We start from the raw sequence: 19,814 nt of genomic DNA, 5'->3' as shown, positions 1-19,814 counted from the left end.
TGATTTCTGGTGTCTTCCTCAGTGCCCAGATGGCTGGCCTGCTGTGTGAAGAACAAGGCTCCGAAATTGATAATGTGAAGTACTGCGGTTACTGCAAATATCATTTCAACAAAGTGGTAAGTCAGCCTAATAATTCTACACTTGGGAGTATTTTCTCTTTCCAGCCTGCTACTCTTTTCTGTACACACACACCCCCGACCCCTCATTCCCTGAAGACTGGACTCCTCACTGTGGTTGCTTCCACAAGCATCCTCCATTCCCTTGAACAAGTGGCCAATGATCAATGGGCAGATATCCATTCACCAAAATCAGGAGACAGTCTGTGACCCACTATTTTATTCTCAATCCACAGTTCAGGACAAATACCAGTTTCCACTCTTCCCTCCCGGACTAACTCCCTGTCAAGAAGTTACTCCCCTGACTAGGGGAAAAACCCAGCCCTTAAATACAAGCTGCTCTCTCTTAACTTTGAAACAAGTTCTGGTTAGTTAAAGGGACCAGCATTTTCAACATTGTCAGCCAATACTTTCAACTTGCAACAAGTGTTACCAAGAGATTGGAGCAGAGAGCCCCATCACAGCCAAGCCTGATTCTGGCCTTGGCCTCGGCCAATGTCCACACTTCCACCAAAGATTGCTGGATAGCAATTGGGATTGGGAACACTACCCAATTCTCCCCCTCCCTAATCCAGGCATGTTGATGCCAATTGTGGTAACCCTATGGTTGCCTTGGCTGAACTATGGGATTCAGCCTGGGGCAGTCTTGGCCTGCATGGCTGGGATATTCACTGTGTATAAACTTGGTAAACCATCAGAATAGCATATACAAGTCTCTATATTGATCCATTATCCTCATGTATTGCCTTACGGGATTATCTGTTCCATGTGCATGTCCCTATGGCACTGTGTTCTGGAGAAAACCATAGCGCCTGGCTGAAACTCAATTGATATCTACTTCATTGTGAGCCCAAGCGTGTTAAATGTGTACCATTATTTGGATAGACTAGTTTCAGTGCGCACAGTGATGCGATAGCAACAACAACTTGCATTTATCTAACTTGTACTTATCAACATCCAATACTGAATAAGCAGAAATTTCCTCCAAGTATTGAGAAGAGTAAAGTCATTGTCTTCAATTCCTGCCACAGGCACCACTCCCCAGCTACCGAGTCCATCCCTCTCCCTGGCAGCTGTCTGAGGCTGAACCAAACTGTTCACAACCCTGGTGTTATATTTGACCCAGAGATGAGCTTCCGACCACTTATCCACACCATCACTGAGACTGCCTATTTCTACATCCTTAAGATCAGCTGATTCCACATCTGTCTCAACTCATCTGCTGCTGAAACCCTCATCCATGTTTTTGTTCCCTCCGGACTTGACCGTTACAACGCAATCCCAGCCGGCCTCCCACGTTCTACCTTATGTAAACTTGAAGTCATCTAAAACTCTGCTGCCTGTGTTCTAATTTGCCCTAAGCTCTGTTCCCCCTCACCCCTGTGTTCGCTGGCCTATATTGGCTCCCAGTTAACAACGCCTCAATTTTAAAATTCTCATCCTTGTTTTCAAATTCCTCCATGGCCTCGCCCCTTCCTAGCTCTGATCTTCTCCAGCCCAATAAACCTCAGATCTCTGTACTCCTCCAATGCTGGCCTCTTGAACATCCTCAATTTTAATTGCTTCTCCCATTGCTGGTCGTACCTTCAGCTGCCAAGGATCTAAGCTCTGGAATTCCCTCCCTAAGCCTCTTCGCCTCAATATGTCTCCTTCCTCCCTTAAGACGCTCCTCAAATCCTGCATCTTTGGCCAAGCTTTTGATTATCTGCCCTAATATCTTCTTTATACAGCTGGTGTCAAATTTTGTTTCATAATGCTCCTGTTCAGCATCTTGGAACATCTTACTACATTAACGACGCTATATAAATACAAGTTGTTGTATAGAATCTTTAACGTAGAGAAATATCCTATGATGCTTCCAGTGACTGTAATGACAGAAATTGATACAGAACCAAAGGAGATATTTGGACAAGTGGCCAAAAGGTAGGTTTCAAGGAGCATCCTAAAGGATGAGGGAGAGATGGGGAGGATTAGGCAGAAAATCCCAGAGCTTAGGGCCTAGACGGCTGGAGGCATAGCTGCCAATGCTGGAGCAAAGGAAGTGGGGGGAATGGACAAAAGGCCAGAATTGGAGGGATGTAGAGTTCTGCACAGATTGTGGGGCTGGAGGTTAGAGGTAGGGAGGAGCGAGGTCATGGTGGGCTGACGAGGATAATGGTTTCTGAGACACTGGAGCCAATACAACACTATTCAATGTCAGATTGTCTATTTTAGTTGAACGACTGGAGGCAGATTGTCTCAATTGGAATGTCCACCTGGCTAAATATTTGGTATGTTTGAGCTAGATTCATAACACAGTGGCGCAGTGGTTAGCACTGCAGCCTCACAGCTCCAGCGACCCGGGTTTGGTTCTGGGTACTGCCTGTGCGGAGTTTGCAAGTTCTCCCTGTAACTGCGTGGATTTTCTCCGGGTGCTCCGGTTTCCTCCCACATGCCAAAGACTTGCGGGTTGATAGGTAAAATTGGCCATTGTAAAAATTGCCCCTAGTGTAGGTTGGTGGTAGGAGAATTGAGGGAAGGTGGGGATGTGAGAGGGAAAAAGGGATTAATGTAGGATTAGTATAAATGGGTGGTTGATGGTCGGCGCGGACTTGGTGGGCCGAAGGGCTTGTTTCAGTGCTGTATCTCTGTGACTCTATGACACTCGAGTGTGAATTCAGTTTGAGAAAGATGACTCAGCACTGTGCATGGCTGGAGAGCCCTGGTTCGATTCCCAGCCTCTAATGTGCCAACAGATCTCAGCCAGGGTTGCAATACGCTTCATGGAAAAGTTGATGTGTGTGTGTGTGTGTGTGTGTGTGTGTGTGTGTGTGTGTGTGTGTGTGTGTGTGTGTGTGTGTGTGTGTGTGTGTGTGTGTGTGTGTGGAATGGATCAGCTGTGAAGCTCCCTAGGATCTAATTTACTGTTGGTGCTTACACATGTAAAATGGCACGTGGGCCTTTCTCATTCTTCCTGTGTAAGACTAGAGAGTGAGTGTCAAATATATATTAAACTCTGTGGGGAAGCATAATAGTTGATATTTTCATCTGTTCTTCAAATCCACTCCATCCCTGTCCCCACATATGTGAACTCTCCAGTATGGATTACAGGGTGCCAACAAGGGCAGGGAACCTTGGCTTTTCCCCTCAAGGACAACCCTACTTCCATCAAGCTGAGTTCAGCTAACTTGGCACTGAGCGGGCGAGTGAACCAGGAATGTTCCTGGGCAGTACATTTGGTGCCTGTGCTGTATTGTGTGTATTATGGTCCTTGCACAATGAATTATTGGCAGGGGAACTACTTGCTTGCTGCTGGGCAGATTGATGAATGCGTGACTTGGAGGGAGTGTTCTTTTTTTTAAAAAAAGAGTGGAGGAAAGTGACTTGAGAACATACACGGGAGTGTTTTTCAAAGTATCTGTTGGAAGATGTGGCTCTCTTGAGATTAATGACTGCCATACCCGACCATCTGCAGTGAAACCTGTTTATTCTCTTGAAGCTTGTATCTGAGTCCATTTATTATGTTTGAATTCCAAAATGCCAAACCGTTTCCTATTCACTTTGTACAGACTACCAGATGGCTGGAGTGTTAAGAGGCCTGTAGCACAGATACAGGAGGTTCAACATAACTGTAGCAACAAAGCTTTTCAGTGGATTAGCAACATATGAACCCCAAAGATCTTGGTGTTCAACAATATATCATTTTTTTCCCCCCTTTGTGTTTTCATTCTCCTACTGCCTCTCCTCCTCCCCCACCCCCTGATTTTTGGTGGGTTTTGTTTGGTGCTGACAGCTGTCTGGTGCCTTGAAAACTTGACAATTGTTACATAGAATTGCGTAGAATGTACAGCACAGAAAGAGGCCATTCGGCCCAACAGCTCCATGCTGATGTTTATGCTCCACATGAGTTCCCTTCCTGCCCATCTTCATCTCGCCCTATCAGCCTATTCCTTTTGATTCCTCTTTCCCTTTCTTTAAATGCATCTGGGCTATTTGACCCAACCATCCTTTGTGGATTCTAGAATGTGCATTCTAACCACTCTCTGGGTAAAGAAGTTTCTCCTGAATTATTCTTTGGATTTATCAGTGACTATTTTAATAATTATGACCTTTCGTTCTGGTTTTTCCACAAGTGGAATCTTCTTTATGTCTACCCTGTCAAACCCTTTCTTAATTTTAATAACCTCTATTAGGTCACCTTTTCTTTTCAAGAGAAAAGAGCCCCAGTCATTCAGTTTTTCCAAACAGTTATGTTCTCTCCGTTTGGTATAGAATCATAGAATGTTTAAGGCACAAAAAGAGGCCACTTGGCCCATTGTGTCAATGCCGGCCAAAAATGATCCACCGATTCTAATCCTACCTGCCAGCATTTAGTCCGTAGCCCTGCGGATTACGGTACTTGAGGTGCATATCCAGACTCCTTTTGAATGAGTTGAGGGTTTTTGCCTCAACTACCCTTTCAGGCAGTGAGTTCCAGACCCCCACCACTCCCTGGGTGAAAGTTTTTTTTCCTCATCTCCCCTCTAATCTCTGTACCAATCACTTTATAAATCAATGCCCCCTAGTCACTTACCTCTCTACTAAGGTGAATAGGCCCTTCACCTCCACTCTATCTACTCTATTATCTTCTTGCACTTTCTCCAGTGCCTCTGCATCCTTTCCCTGTTCCTGTCTGAGACAGTGGGTACCAATTCACCTACTATTCATTTACAGTATGCGTCACAATAGGATGCTCTCCAAAATTCTAAGTGTTATTCCGCCAAGGGCTTTTGCATGCTGATGAGGAGCTGACTGATTTGTGTTTTTCACCCCCTATCCATGTCTTAGACTGTAAGCACAGAGACCAATTGTATCAGCCAAATATCGCCTTGTCCTGTGACCCTCCTGGTCTCTGTGGTTGAGTTCTTTATTTAACAGTGCATTTACCAACAGAGTTATCAGGGCTATATTAAGACAAATTACTTTCCTAATGGGAAAGTCTTTGTCCTACTGATTCTGTGCTGTGTGTGTTGTGTAAGCGTATCTCGAAGCTAGAATGGGATCACAGTGACGATTGACTGGAAATAATGGCAAGAATTTTCCACTTTTCTGAGACAGAAAACCCGGGCCATCATAATTTGATGCAGCGCCGTAGTTTATAGAAGGTAACATGAAAGATATATTTTTCAGTGTTGCCTCATGGCAAGATAGTTACGAAGGAAAGACTTGCATTTATATATAACCTTTCATGACCTCAGGACTTCCCAAAGCGCTTTACAGCCAGTGAAGCACTTTTGAAGTGTAGTCATTGTTGTAACATAGGAAATGCAGGAGCCAATTTGCGCACAGTAAGCTCCCACAAACAGCAATGTGATAATGAGGTAATCTATATTTGGGTGTTGGTTGCGGGATAGATTTTGACCAGGCCACCGGGGAGAACTGCCCTGATGATTTTCAAAATGGTGCAGTGTGATCTTTTATGCCCACCTGAGAGGGCAGACAGTCCTTGGTTTAACATATCAACTGAAAGACAGCACCTTCCAACAGTGCAGCACCTCCTCAGCACTGCAGTGGAATGTCCGCCTGAATTTTATGCTCAGGTGCCCTGGTGTTGGGCTCAAACCCACAACCCTCTGACTCAGAGGCGAGAGTGCTAACCACTGAGTCACAGCTGACATTGTTCATGTTGCTGTGGAAATTATAATGTTTCTCGGAGGGGGGTTAATTGGATAGCTCTTTCAAAGAGTTGACATAGGCATGATGTGCTTCTTCAATGGCTAGACATATTGGTGTTGGTCTTTGAGAGGCAAACTACTGTGATGTTAGTATTCGGAAGGGTGGGGGGTGGAGCCAGGAGCTATTCAGTCCATCGGGGCTGTTTTGTTTTGGTGATCATATTTCTTTGCCGGTCTCTGTTAGTGTGTGTGCTGCTGGTGGCTGAAGAACCCCAGCCTCGGAGGCACAGTTTAAAAACTATGTACTGTGCTGGTGCCCATTGCTTCTCTAAGCAGGAGTGATGCCACACTAGTGATGTCCCACTGACGCTGGGTCCACGATATAAGTAGCATGCAATGTTTTCTTTCAGCATCACTAAACATATCCTCCTCGCGGTCAGTGTCTGAAAGGACATCCGGTGCCATGGAATATAAGAGCTCAGGTTTGGACACTGTAATGGATCCATATGGAGTAGGACGTTGATTGGCTTGAGGCCCAGTCTGTACTGTGTTGGTTGTTGGGATGCTACAATTGATTTTGGAGACTACAACATGGAAAGGGGAAAATCAGCCAGGGTTCCTGCTCCTGATCCGTGACCTCTGTTAGCAAGTGCAGGTATGGAAGTTGAGTGAGGTCCGGATCGAACTCAACAGCCTGTTTTAGGCATTGTCGCATGATGAATGTCTACCTCAGTGAGGCAACAAAATGTGCCCAGTATACTTGGAACTGAACCTCAGCAGAAATTGCTGTTCTAAGGAGAGAAGTTTAAAAAAAAAAAAAAAAAATCCTTCACTAAAGCAGTGCTGTATTGGATTTAAAAAAAAAATTATTAAAAAAAGGACTAGATTTCTATTTAACCCTGAACTTCTTTTCAAATTCTGCAGAAGAAATGTCGGCATTCGGCTAACTCTGCCTATGACCAAGGCCTCAGTGATTCGTCTTCCCATTCTCAAGATAAACTGAGCTCCCTTTATGACAGACAGAGAAAGGTTTGTGTTAATTTTGTATTAACCTCTGTTCTAGGACTGATCTAATGAAAGATGGAGAGCAGAGTAGCAGTCAATAGTGTTTCAGTTTTTAAAAAATTTGTTCCTGGGATGTGCACGTCCCTGGCTAGGCCAGCATTTATTGCCCATCCCTAATTGACCTTGAACTGAGTGGCTTACTACACCATCTCAGAGGGCATTTAAGAGTCAACCACATTGCTGTGGGTCTGGGGTCACATTGTAGGCCAGACCAGGTAAGGATGGCAGATTTCCATCCCAAAAGGACATTAGTGAACCAGATGGGTTTTTACAACAATTGTCAATGGTCACCATTAGGCTAGTTTTTTTTTAAATTGCAGATTTATTAATTCAATTCAAATTTCACCATCTGCCATGGTGGGATTCGAACCCATGTCCCCAGACCACTAGCCAAGGCCGCTGGGCTACTCATCCAGTGGCATTACCGCTACTTCCCCAGTTGTAAAAATGAGAGAGACTGAAGTTAGGGACACTGAGCTAAGGACATTGCTGACAGAAAATGCATATGATAACTACCTTGTGACCCTGATTGGAAATTACGCATGTGGAAACTTTGGGTGGGGGAAGAATTAGGGTTGACTGGAATCCGTCACCTGTCCTGTCCCTGCTGTTCTCCCACCACTGGCAAACAGCCTTCCAACACATTGTCAAGGTTCACGTCTTCAGGAGAGAACATTGGAAACAAAAATAAACGATTGAATAGTTCAGCATCAAGAGTTTCTACCTGTGGTTGCCATTTGTATGCGAGCGAAGGTGTTAGTGTCCCCTTTCACTTTTGTTGTTTTATGTTGTTACCTGATCTTGCTAACGGAGCAGGAGTGTTAGATCTTGTAACGCACAATGTGTAAATTCTTCTGCATACATGAATCTATGTTTAATTGGCCCATCCCTTTAAGGGCACAACTGCCTATGGTCAGTTAGAGGCTATTTGCTGCTGCAGATTTTTTTTTAATACTTTCAAGATGCCTCTTCCCTCAAATTTCCTGTTCAGTTGTGATTTGCCTCTTTTCAGAATATGTTTTTTTAGCCAATCCAGAGCAAGTATGACACTTTGAAACGTGGCACTATTGTACTGGCAGAGTTACATCAGATACAAGACTTCCAATCTATTTATCCATTTGTCTATTACTGTGGATCTTGCTTGTAAAGCACGTCTGTCCTACTATATTTCAGATGCAATACAAAAAGGGATTAATAGAAAGCCAGAAACATTTTGAAATTGCTTTTTTCTGATCGAGAACTCGAAGATTAGAAACAGCTACAATTCCTTTCCTAGGAATTCACACTGGCTACAGATACCAGTATTTGCCTATTTCTGTCAGTTGCCTTCAGGAGAGTTTCTTAGGTGTTCCCTCAAAGGGTCAGCTCAAGTTTGCAGCTAAACATCCCATGTTTTAGAACCTAGCCCACCTGTGAGCAATTCCACAGGAGATCTGCTGGTATGGACACTATGCTGAATGCCATGATCGCCTGTTAATTGTTTCTATGTGAATGTTCCTGATTACATGAGGAGCATTCATCCTTGATGATTTGCATAAACATGACAACATCCCAAGGTAACTGACAATATGAAATAAGACCAGCCTGCCAGATGCAGAATGGAAATAAACTATTCTTCAGAAAAATGTACTTTCAGATTGATCAATATTCTTGCGTTTTAATTATTGAGCCTTGGTCTTGTACTTTTTCTTCCATTATCTCAAACAGCTTATGGATAACTTGCAGCTATGGTTTATCCTCTGAACGATAATGTCTGACTAGTCTGGTGATCGCACCCAACAATTGTGGAATAAGATGTTTAATTTTGAGGTGGTTTTCATACAGGTCTGTTTAAACTGTTTAATCCAATGTGTTGGTGATCATTGTGTTGGTGGTAATGGCGTCAGTGACCATGCTAATTGTATTGGTGATGGTGGCAGTGGTAGTGATCGTGATTTTGGTGAGGGGATGGTGTTGATGATTTATCTCTGGATTAATGGTGCTCACTGGTGTATTGATGTCTGTTATTGTAGGGTTTTTGATGTGTGGCATTGATGATAAACTGTGATTGTTATATTGATCATCACTATATTGATGATTAATTGATGTACATAGTTGTCATTAATTTATTTGTATGTTTAGTGCTTTTGCAGTGAGCTGATGTAGGTGGGCTGTTTACCTGCCACCGAGTGGCTCTGTGCAGCGCTCCTAGATTTACTTGGTTTGTTTAAACAGGCTTGAATTGGTTTTGTGTTTGTTTTTGGTAGGCAGTGTTGTGCTGTCAGTACTTTGGTCAAATACAGAGCTCTGAAGATGTAATGAAGTTGATTTGCAGGATTATAGAATCATAGAATGGTTGCAGCACAGAAGGAGGCCATTCAGCCCATCATGTCCGTGCTGTCTCTTTGTAAGAGCAATTCACTTAGTCCCACTTCACCTTCCAACCCTCCCTCCCCCCACTTTACCCTGTAGCCCTGCAAATTTTTTTCTCTTCAGAAAATTGTCCAGTTCTCGTTTGAAAGTCCTGATTGAACCTGCCTCCACTACCCTCTCAGGCAGTGCATTCCAGATCCCAGCCACACTCTGTATAAAAACGTATTTCCTAATGACACCATTGCTTCTTTTGCTAAACACCTTAGTTCGGTGTCCTCTGGTTCACGATCCTTCTGCCAAAAGGAGCAGTTTCTCCCTATCTACTCAGTCCAGACCCCTTATGATTTTGAACACCTCTATCAAATCTCCTCTTAATCTTCTTTTCTCCAAGGAGAACAGCCCCAGCTTCTGCAGTCTATCCATGTAACTGAAGTTCCTCATCCCTGGAACCATTCTCATGAATCTTTTGTGCACCCTCTCTAATGCCTTCACATCCTTCCTAAAATGTGGAGCCCAGAACTGGACACAGTACTCCAGCTGAGGCTGAATTATTGTGTCAGTTGTTTTTAATACAGCACAGTTAAAATGATGAAACTCTGAAAGGAAGCAAATGAACTCTTCCCAGTTTTGATTTTAAAATTCTCGTCCTTGTTTCCAATTCCCTCCATGGCCTCACTCCTTCCTATTTCTAACCTCTTTAAGCCCTACAACCCTCCGATCTCTGCGCTCCTCCAATTCTGGCATATTGCATATCCCTGATTTTCATCACCCTATCATCAGTGGCCATGCCTTCAGCTGTCTAGGCCCAAAGTTTTGGAATTCCCTCTAAACCTCTCTACCCATGTATGATCCTTAAAGATGCTCCTTAAAACCTACCTCTTTGATCAAGCTTTTGATCACCTGTCCCAATATCTCCTTATTTGGCCTAGTGTCAAGTTTTGTTTGATAACACTCCTGTGAAGTGCCTTGAGAAATTTATACTACGTTTAAAGGTGATATATGTACATATATATGTATGTTGTTGTGATTGCTCCATTGAAGATACTCCCTACAAAAGCAAGATATATGTTCACTTTGGTCCAAAAGCAGTAGAAAGTGCCGGAGGCTGTGTAACGTTCCTTGTGATTGTTGTTTGGCCTTTCTCATCTTGATGGATGTGTCTCCTAACTAGTCAGGAGTTGCAGAGTTCCAAGTGCCTGACAAATGCCCGTTCAAAAAAGCAAAATTAAATTGTTTATTTGTTTTAAGGGGCTGTTTGAAGATAATTATTCACAAAGAAATTTTACGAGTTGTATGGTTTGCTCCACCCCAGCCATCAACCTGTATCTGGGTTGTACTAAAACCATTTGTTTTGCAAAGACGGCTACAGATTAAAGAAGGTGTGTTTCCGTTTTAATATTTTCCTACTTCATGTCAGTCACTGCTCTTAATCCTATTTGGCAGATTCATGGGGAGGGTGTTGAGGAGACTGAGTTTAATTTCTGTGCGACCGTCCTGCTGTTGAGAACAAGCTGTGGCACTTGAGAAAGAATCTGCTTTCATTAGCTGCACTTCAATGGAGCAGTGCAGTTGCCTCTCCTCCAGTGTGTTGCTGTCAATTATTTTGAGAAATAGCCTATTTATTGCAACAGAAAAAACGCTACCTTGTGAGTGAACCTGGGTTGGCTCAGTTGGTGAGTGGGCTGCTGAGTGCATAGCTCATTCAATATAGACCAGGAAGATCCCAAGTTTGATCCAGATCTCTACTGAGTTAGTGGGTCTCAGACAGTGAGGAGTAGGAGGACACAGGAAGGAACATTGCATTGGTGTCCAAGGTTACGAAAGGAACTATTCAGCTCAGATTCCCACTTTTGATCATTGCTCAGTGAGAATGAGTACACACATGTTGAGAATGCCATTGCACTTGGCGAGGATGACGACACACGTCCAGGTTCTTGCGTGTGTGAAGAACAAAAGGCTGACTGGTGCCCACAGAGCTTTACCTCACATTAATCCCTCCAGAGAGGAAGGAAGGAAAATAATGTCCATATTTGTGTAGATTCTGACTTTAAGTATGTTGGGAAACCTCCTTTTGATGAGGTGTCTGACTTCTGCCCAGCTACTCCCCTAGTCAATCACGCTTGACGCAATCACTATGCCAAACCATCAAGTTTTTTTTTAAAGTGTTGATTCCATACATAACTATCCACACACTAGTGTTGGCCTCCTTCTGTTTCTGCTGACAGCATGACTCTGCCTAGCTGGATTTTAATGCTTCACCCAGTCCCCTTGGACTCGCATGATGTGAAGTTCTGAGGTATAACTCAGCAGAATTAATGACACCAGCGAAGGGTAGTGCCTTAGACAAAAAAGCTAGAGGACTAAATCCTAAAAGAAATCCACAATCCCTGGGAGCGAGCACAAGAGTAACACTGAGTTCAGCGGGGTGGAAAAATATCTTGTGGTTTAAGCCTGTGGTTAAATCTGAAGTCAGTAGTTTTAATGCACCATCTGTCTGTTCTCTATTTAAATGTACAAGTTTCTCCATTTATTACCTTCAAAATCAGTGCCTCATGGCTGATGCATTTTTCTGTCCGTACATGCAAATTATTTTGCTGTAGTTTACAGCTCAAAACCAGTATTGCCACATGACCAGTCCTGCTTGTGCCTAAGCCTATCTGCTGCTGAAGCCCGCACCCAGGCCTTTGTTGGTTCCAGATTCGCCTATTCCTGCCTAGCTGACCTGCCATTTATTTGTATCCGAAATAGCACCAAGTCCCACTCATCCATCACCCCCTTGCTTGTTTCTTCAAAATTCTCATCCTTGTTTTCAAATCTTTCCACGGCCTCATCCCTCTCTATTTCTGTAACCTCCACTAGTCCTACAACTCTCTGATATCTGCGCTCCTAAAATTCGGACCTCTTGCACGTACCTGATTTTCATTTGTGGCTGTGCCTCTGGCTGCCTGGGCCTTAAGCTCTGGAAGTAGTCCAAAATAAAAGAATAGTTCCCCTTTCCCTGAGGCTCAGTGGGTGAATGCATTACGTTGTGCAGAACCGATTTGTTCTGAAGAGAAAGGTCCCAGTTTCCTATTCTTTACTGAGTTTGCTGATCTTGGATTAAGTTGGGGCGGCAGTAGGAACAACTTGCGTCTAATAAATGACGGTGCTTGCTTTTGTATACTGCCTATCACGCTGAAAGAACTCCCATTCTCAGCTCACACTTGAAGGAGAGCCACTCACACAATGCAACAGTTCTGCCAGAATCTATAAAACGGTATCCCTTTAGGAAAATAGCAATAGCAGTAGGCCACTCCGCCCCTTGAGCCTGTTCTGTTATTTAATTAGATAATGGCTGACTTGTACCCGAATTGATTTACCCATCTTTGATCCATGTCCCTTGATGTGCAATAATCTGTTGATTTCAGTTTTGAAAATTCCAACTAACGCAGCATCAACAGTCTTCTGCGGATGTGAGTTCCACCTTTCCACTGCTCTTTGGTTGAAAATGTGCTTTCTGAAGATTCAGAGCCTTGAGAGGAGGGGACAAAATTGGAAAGAGGAGGGGAGTGGGGGAGGGGGGTGGAAATCATGTAGGTTTATATGTGTATGGACGCATGCCCTGGACTGGCAGTAAGCACATTGATCCCAGGCACTGTGTATCAAACCTATCGCAACTCCTGGCAACGTGCTGTAAGTAATTTTCTTCTAAGAGCGGACCCTTTTTTGTGGTGGCTTTGCAACAGAAAGCTTTCATCTGTGTTTTTCCCTGTTTATTTCATGTCGTATGACACATCAGCAGGGCAACTTCAAATGGCTCTGAGCAACAGTGACCACATTTAAAGGGATGTTTGTTACGGCAACTTGAAAATGAAGCATGTGACAGATGAAAATAGTTTTGTTTAAAATGAAGTTATTACTCAACCTGATTAAAAATGGAATTGATAGCTTCGTGAAAGTTGTTTGTGAGTTTAGACTACCGAAGTAGCTTTTCTTCTTTGGACACAATCAGCGATCTGGGCAAATTGTGCTTGAAATGCTGCTGGTTTTCCAGACTGAAATTATGGATCAGCCTTCTTCCCAAAGATCACTGGCATGATGGATGATTTTACATTTTTGATCAGCCAGCACAATCGGACAGCATGATGGAACGTAATAGTTTACTTTTGTAATTCTTGCATTAAAAAATATTCCTTGATATACGTAATAGTTGTCACTTGGTGTAGTTTTATTAATACAGCAGAAGAAAAGGTTTATCACAAAAAATAAACGTTCTTAAACGTGTCTAGTCCACCACCTGTGAGCAATCTGATTGTAACTCACTGTAACTTTTTAACAAAAAACTATACTGAGCCTTTTTTTTTTAGAGAGATACAGCACTGAAACAGGCCCTTCGGCCCACCGAGTCTGTGCCGACCAACAACCACCCATTTATATTAATCCTACATTAATCCCATATTCCCTACCACATTCCCACCTTCTCCTACCACCTACCTACAATAGGGGCAATTTACAATGGCCAATTTACCTATCAACCTGCAAGTCTTTGGCTGTGGGAGGAAACCAGAGCACCCGGCGGAAACCCACGCGGTCACAAGGAGAACTTGCAAACTCTGCACAGGCAGTACCCAGAATTGAACCCGAGTCCCTGGAGCTGTGAGGCTGCAGTGCTAACCACTGCGCCACTGTGCCGCCCATAAACTAGTTTCATTGGTTTACACCAGTCCGTTTATTAGTAAATTAAATATTTTTCAATGTTTAAAATGTTATAAAACATGCCGGCTAGTGTCTGCGTGCCAAATAAAAGCTCAATTTGAAAACCTCCTCGAATAGTCGCAAATGGAATTATTTCGAGCTAGGGTCATGGACAAGGCTGAATTCCAGTGCAATGTTTTTTAAAATCAGTGTTAAAGATCACAGAAGCTCGATTTATGTGTGACGTAACTTGCGCTTAAAATTCGGTGACCCTTTGTGCTCATTTGGCCAATTTCAGGCGAAGTGCGCCAGTAAAATCCGAGCAGAACCTCTAATCCACCAAGTCTTTGTTTTAAAAAAAAAACCCTAATTCCCAATCTCTTTGGCCCTGCATCCCCTCTCTCACCACAAACTCCTAAGCCATGTCACCTGCCACATTTCTGTTCAAACATATCTCCTCGACAACAACGATAAGCCAGTATTTTCATCAAATTGCATTTTTATCAGTAAATGTATCTGGTATGCAGAATTTTGCCCACAGCTGAACTCAGTCAGCAACCCTCTCAATCAACGTTTCGGATTCCATTCCAGGGCTGGAGGAGGCTGAGGGGAGATTTAAGTGAGGTGTGCAAAATTATGAAGGGCTTAGTTAGAGTGGATAGGAGAAACCTATCTCCCTTAGCAGAGAGGTCAATAACCAGGAATTAAAGTAATTTGCAGAGGATTAGAGGGGGGTTGAGGAGGAAACCTTTTCACCCAGAGGCTGGTAGGGGTCTGAACTCGCCACCTGAAAGTGTGGTTAAGGCAGAAACCCTGGTTGCATTTAAAAAGTTCTTGGATGTGCACTTGAAGTGCAGTAACCTATAGGGCTATGGACCAAGAGCTAGAACGTGGGATTAGGCTGGATAACACTTTTTCAGCCAGCACAGACATGATGGGAAGAATGGCCTGCTTTTGTGTCATACATTTTCAGTGTTAATGACTGGAAGTATCATGGAAGCAGATTCAATAGTAACTTTCTAGAGGGAATTGGATAAATATTTGAAAAGGAAAATGTGCAGGGCTGTGGGGAGAGAGCAGGGGGGAGTGGGACTAATTGGATAGCTCTTTCAAAGAGCCAGTACAGGCACGATGGGCTGAATGGCCTCCTTCTGTGCTGTGTGACTTTAATACGCTATTCCCTTCTTGGCCACTCCAGGTATCTCTTACTTCTCAGGTAATAAAAGCAAATCTGCAAGATATTTTTACAAATTTTATTTTTTTCTGGTTCCTCTCATTCTTCATTTTTGAATGAAATCATTGTAGTCACAGGTTACATACGAACCCTGGCTGCTATCCAAACATTTAAACACTGCAGGAAATTTCCCAGGCAACCGCAGTGTAGTGCCAAGCAATTTATTTTTAGCGAGCAGCTGCTGTGATTTAAAAGCCGCCTCTGTACAGATCGAATGTGATGGTGCCCCAGTGCTGTCGATGCTGCAGCAACTCGTCAGTCTCTGTGTTGGCTACTGTCCAGGGAGCTGAGTTTCTAGGTGCAGAAACCTCTCATCTGCTGGTCTTATCCCTGCCCACCACCCCCTCACCCCACCCCACCCCACCCCCTTTCTTCTCCGTGCTAGCAACAGCAGCCTGGAAACCTGATCTACAGTAATTGGCTGGGATTATGGGATAGGCTCTTGATTCATGGCAGCCTCGCAAACAAGTGACTTCTGATGGATTAACATTTACAGGTTTCCTGCAGGCTGCTTAACCCCTTTCAGTGCTGAATGTTTTTCTTTGTTTTTTGTAATTTCCTCCTCCCCTTTTTAACGAAGGTAAAATGCAAGCACTGTTGTTTGGGTTATGTTTCTCACCATCATCCTCCCAGTCCCTGCCAGGTACCTCCCCCATGGGTGCATAATTGACTGTGATTGTCAGTGGGCTATTTGACTGCAGCAGGCATCATAGCGAAGCCAAATGCTCTTCACACCCAACATCCACATAATGCTTTCCAGTAAGGGCACTAATGAATAGGACTGATAGCGAGAATCTTGGCTGATTTTTCTTCTTCCTTGCCCCACCCCACCCCACTCACTTCCCCTAGGCCAGTGGTATTGAGACCAATTGTAACAGCCCTGCTTATTAGCCTGGCTGAGATCAGCTAACTTACTAGAGACAAGGAGCTGAATCTGGGACAATGTATATTCCTCATATCCTGGTTATGTTGCAAGAGTAATGTGCTAAAGTTACCTGTGTTCAGAACGCACCCCATGGTACTTTCTAGGTTGATGGGATTTGATTATCTTGCCTTTTCTCCTGAAAGAAAGAAAAATCTTGTATTTATATAGCACCTTTCGTGACCTCAGATGCCCTAAAACACTTTACAGCCAATGAAACACATTGAAGTGTAGACTCTGTTGTAATGTGGGAAATGTGACCACCAATTTGCGCACAGCAAGCTCCCACAAACAGCAATGTGATAATGACCAGATTATCTGTTTTAGTGATATTGTTTAAAAGTTCCATAGTCTTACTGGGATGTGTTCCATAGGGGCTGGTAACTCTCATGCTTTGCCCAAATGGCCATTTTCATCCAGAAGTCCAGATACTTGAGTGAAGAGCAGGCTATTCGACTACACTGTGCATCACGCAATGCAGTATCTTTTGATTTCCACTTAACAAGCATTTTCTAGCAGGGTCATCGGATAGCGCTCTGGACCAATCAGGGAATCCGGCTTACAAAAATATTTAACTGTTTGGCCAAGGGGGTTATGACAGCGAAATGTGCCCTCATCCACTGTTGACATGTGATTGTTGAATACCAATGGGCAGTGGGGGCTCTAACTGATCTTCTCCCTCCCTAATTGAGTCCACTTGTAGCACCGTTACTATGGCCCTGGCTACAATCTGCTATGTTGTCGAGCTGAACTTCCAGAAAGCAAGACTGGCAATTTATATAGTGCCTTTCATGACCTCAAGACATCCCAAAGCATTTTACAGCCAATGAAGTACTTTTTGAAGTGTAGTCACTGTATCAGAACAGCTATCAGGCACAAACTTTGCCTGTTGAGCGATTGGAGGAGCAACCAGTGTTAGAAAAATCCCCTCCCCACTATAGGGTTAAAAATTAATGAAAGGTGCTGCTTCCTAGCCGTCAATTCTGTATTTCTTGTTGGGTCAGCTGCTGAGTGACTAAACCTGAAGATCCATTAATCAGTGCTTAATGCACTACTTTCAGTTCATTATAACACAGTCATAATTGCGGTTGATACTGGCCCAGGGCAGGCTGCCAGGAACGGCAGTATGTTCTAATTACTGTGGTAGGAGAGAGAGGGGACATCTGTCAGAGATCACCATCATTTTCTATGTGTCTTGGGTTCAGTGCACTAACCTTTAGTTAAAGGTTAAACCGTCTCCTTGGATAACAATTAGGTTTTAATGGAAAAAACATTGGAACTAAAATCACCTGAAGCTTTTGTTGTTGACTGGGTTGTGTGGCAGAGGGAGAGGGGTTTTTTTTAGTCCTAGGTCTGAATAGTCAATGGCACTAAAATATATAAATCCAATCAACTCGGTCTGCTCACAAGATTTTCTGGATCTTCCGCTGGGCAGCCTGTACTGCAGCTCCCAATCTGCCTTGTAAACGCACTGAGCAAGTCATCATGCAAGTACCTACGAGTCACTAGCCTGGCTCGGTGCCTGTTCCTTGGCCACATGCTTATCTCTATTATTATTCAAGATTATTTTTTATAAAGAAGTGGAAGAATCTGCTGCTTGTCACCCAGATCTCCTGTAAGCTTATTGGCCAAGGCTGACAAATGTATCTTCCAGCAGGGGGTTGCTTACAGCAATTGAGGGCGGTAACTTTGAACAATTTCCCTCTTTTCTCCCTCCCTACCCACCCAATCTCAGAGTTGCTAAACTCAACTGTAACATCTCCACCAAGATTAGCCAATTCAGCACAGAGGGGATTAACAGGGGAACTTTTTAATCCATATGGCTTAGTGCCACGCCACAGATTTTACCCACAGGCCTACATTGAAGTCTTAATAGTCTTGAAGTAAGTTATTGCTTTATGAGACTAATTACATTGACTTTCATAGTATTTACAGCACAGAAATAGGCCATTCGGCCCAACTGTTCCATGCTGCTGTTTATACTTCACACGTGCCTTCTCCCACCCCTCTTCTAACCCTATCAGCATAACCTATTCCTTTCTCCATCATGTACTTAACTAACTTTCCCTTTAATGTATCTATGCTGTTTATCTCAACTTCTCTGTGTGGTAGCGAGTTCCACATTCTCATCACTGTCGGGGTAAAGTTTTTTTCCTGAATTCCCTATTGGATTTATTAGTGACTATCTTATATTGATTGCCCCTAGTTTTGGACTCACTCCAGAAGTGAAAATATCTTCTCTATCCTATCGAACGCCTTCATAATTTTCAAGACCTCTCTTTGGTCACAGCTACACCTTCCCATTTCTAGATGAAAGAGCCCCAGCCTCTCTGCTAGTTGATTTTTTTTTTTTAGCTGTGACAGCTGTAAAAGGATATACACTGTGAACTGCGGCAGAATGATATCATGTCTGAGTTTCTCCGCTCTAAGTTCCTGATCTGTCAGCCATGGCTCAGTTAATAGCACTCTTGCCTCTGAGGCAAAACATTGTGGGTTCAAGTCCCACTCCAAGACTTGAGCACAAAAAAATGGAGTGCAGTAGTGAAGGAGTGCTGCACTGTTGGAGATGTCTTCTTTAGAATGAGTCATTATACTGTGTCCCCGTCAGTCCTCTCAGGTGGACATAAAAGATCCCATGGCACTATTTCAAAGAAGAGTGGGGTAGTTATCCCTGTGTCATGGCCAATATTTATCCCTCAATCAATATTATCACATTGATATTTGAGGGAGCTTGCTGTGTGCAAATTGGCTGCTGCGTTTCCTACATTACAACAGTGACTACACATTGAAAGTACTTAGTTGGCTGTAAAGAGCTGGGGGATGTCTTGTGGTCATGAAATGCAAGTCTTACTTTCTTTGATCTTGACTGTTCCATTTGGGGTGGGGAGGGATGTGGTATATCAGTTCAAGGTTAGGTTGTTGTCTATGAGAAGAGAGGAACATTATAGTTGGACCATCTCCGAGCAGTTCCTACCTATTATAAGCTGAGAAGATCCCATCTTCACTGCTACTTTATTTCTTTGTCTGCTAATACCTTGCTGGTTCCTTGGCCAAGTGAACCTAGGTGACAGGGAACAGAAGCTCTTGCTATATTAAAGTGCAATGAAATTGTAAACCTATTCCTTTTGTACATGGTGCAATATTGCTGCACCTAGCGACCAGAACAATTCTTTTACTCCCAGTGTTTTGGCAGGCTATTCAACTGTGCAGCCATCACAGCCAAGCCCAAGATCCCAGCCTGCTCTCACTTGACAGCCACATATCTATACATTCAGTAGAGTTTTCCAGACAGGGATGAGGAGTGGGAACTGATTGAGGGAACTTTGAAGTTTGCGGTTGTCAAATTGCCACGGTCTTGGTGATTTATTTTGGTGGTTGGGGCGGGGGGGTGGGCACTCGCATAAAGTTGCGTGGACTTCCTTTGCCCTTGGGAACCTATGAATGTGGATTTCCAGCTGACTGAGAGGTGATCTAAGTTGAAATAAGTGTGGTGGTAAGTGGGTCCTGGGGTGAATGATAGGACCCCACCTTCTTTTAATTATAGATAAATGACTAGGATTTGCATGCTTATTACAAGCTAGTTTAATCCCTAAATGAGACTGGATGCAAAAGCTCTTTCAAAGAGTTTGACCAGATTTGCACTTGGGCAGATCAGGGGCAAATGACGTTCAATGCAGACAATGCATATCATTGCACATGTACTCCATGAGAGAGGTAGAACCTATCAAGGGGGATGTTAAACGATTCTATAATATGTCAAAGCAGTGTTTTGAAAAATGTATTCTCAGATGCAGACGTTGCTGACAAGGCCAGCATTT

General features: G+C 43.5%; 1 protein-coding gene across 4 annotated transcripts in view; it reads left to right on the top strand.

The window, feature by feature from the left end:
- LOC137348204 (protein AF-10-like) overlaps positions 1–19,814 on the top strand; it is a 172,028-nt gene that overhangs the window by 35,486 nt on the left and 116,728 nt on the right. For 3 of the 4 annotated variants that reach the window (XM_068013555.1, XM_068013554.1, XM_068013557.1), the window contains 2 exons: positions 23–116; positions 6,674–6,778. In XM_068013555.1, coding sequence (XP_067869656.1) covers positions 23–116; positions 6,674–6,778 — 199 coding nt within the window. The remainder of the gene's footprint in view (positions 1–22; positions 117–6,673; positions 6,779–19,814) is intronic. The other variant, XM_068013556.1, reaches the window with a different exon arrangement.

The sequence above is a fragment of the Heterodontus francisci genome, chromosome 33 (genome assembly GCF_036365525.1).
Source record: "Heterodontus francisci isolate sHetFra1 chromosome 33, sHetFra1.hap1, whole genome shotgun sequence".
In the NCBI taxonomy this organism is placed as follows: Eukaryota; Metazoa; Chordata; class Chondrichthyes; order Heterodontiformes; family Heterodontidae; genus Heterodontus; species Heterodontus francisci.
This window is presented reverse-complemented; position numbering and strand designations above follow the sequence as displayed.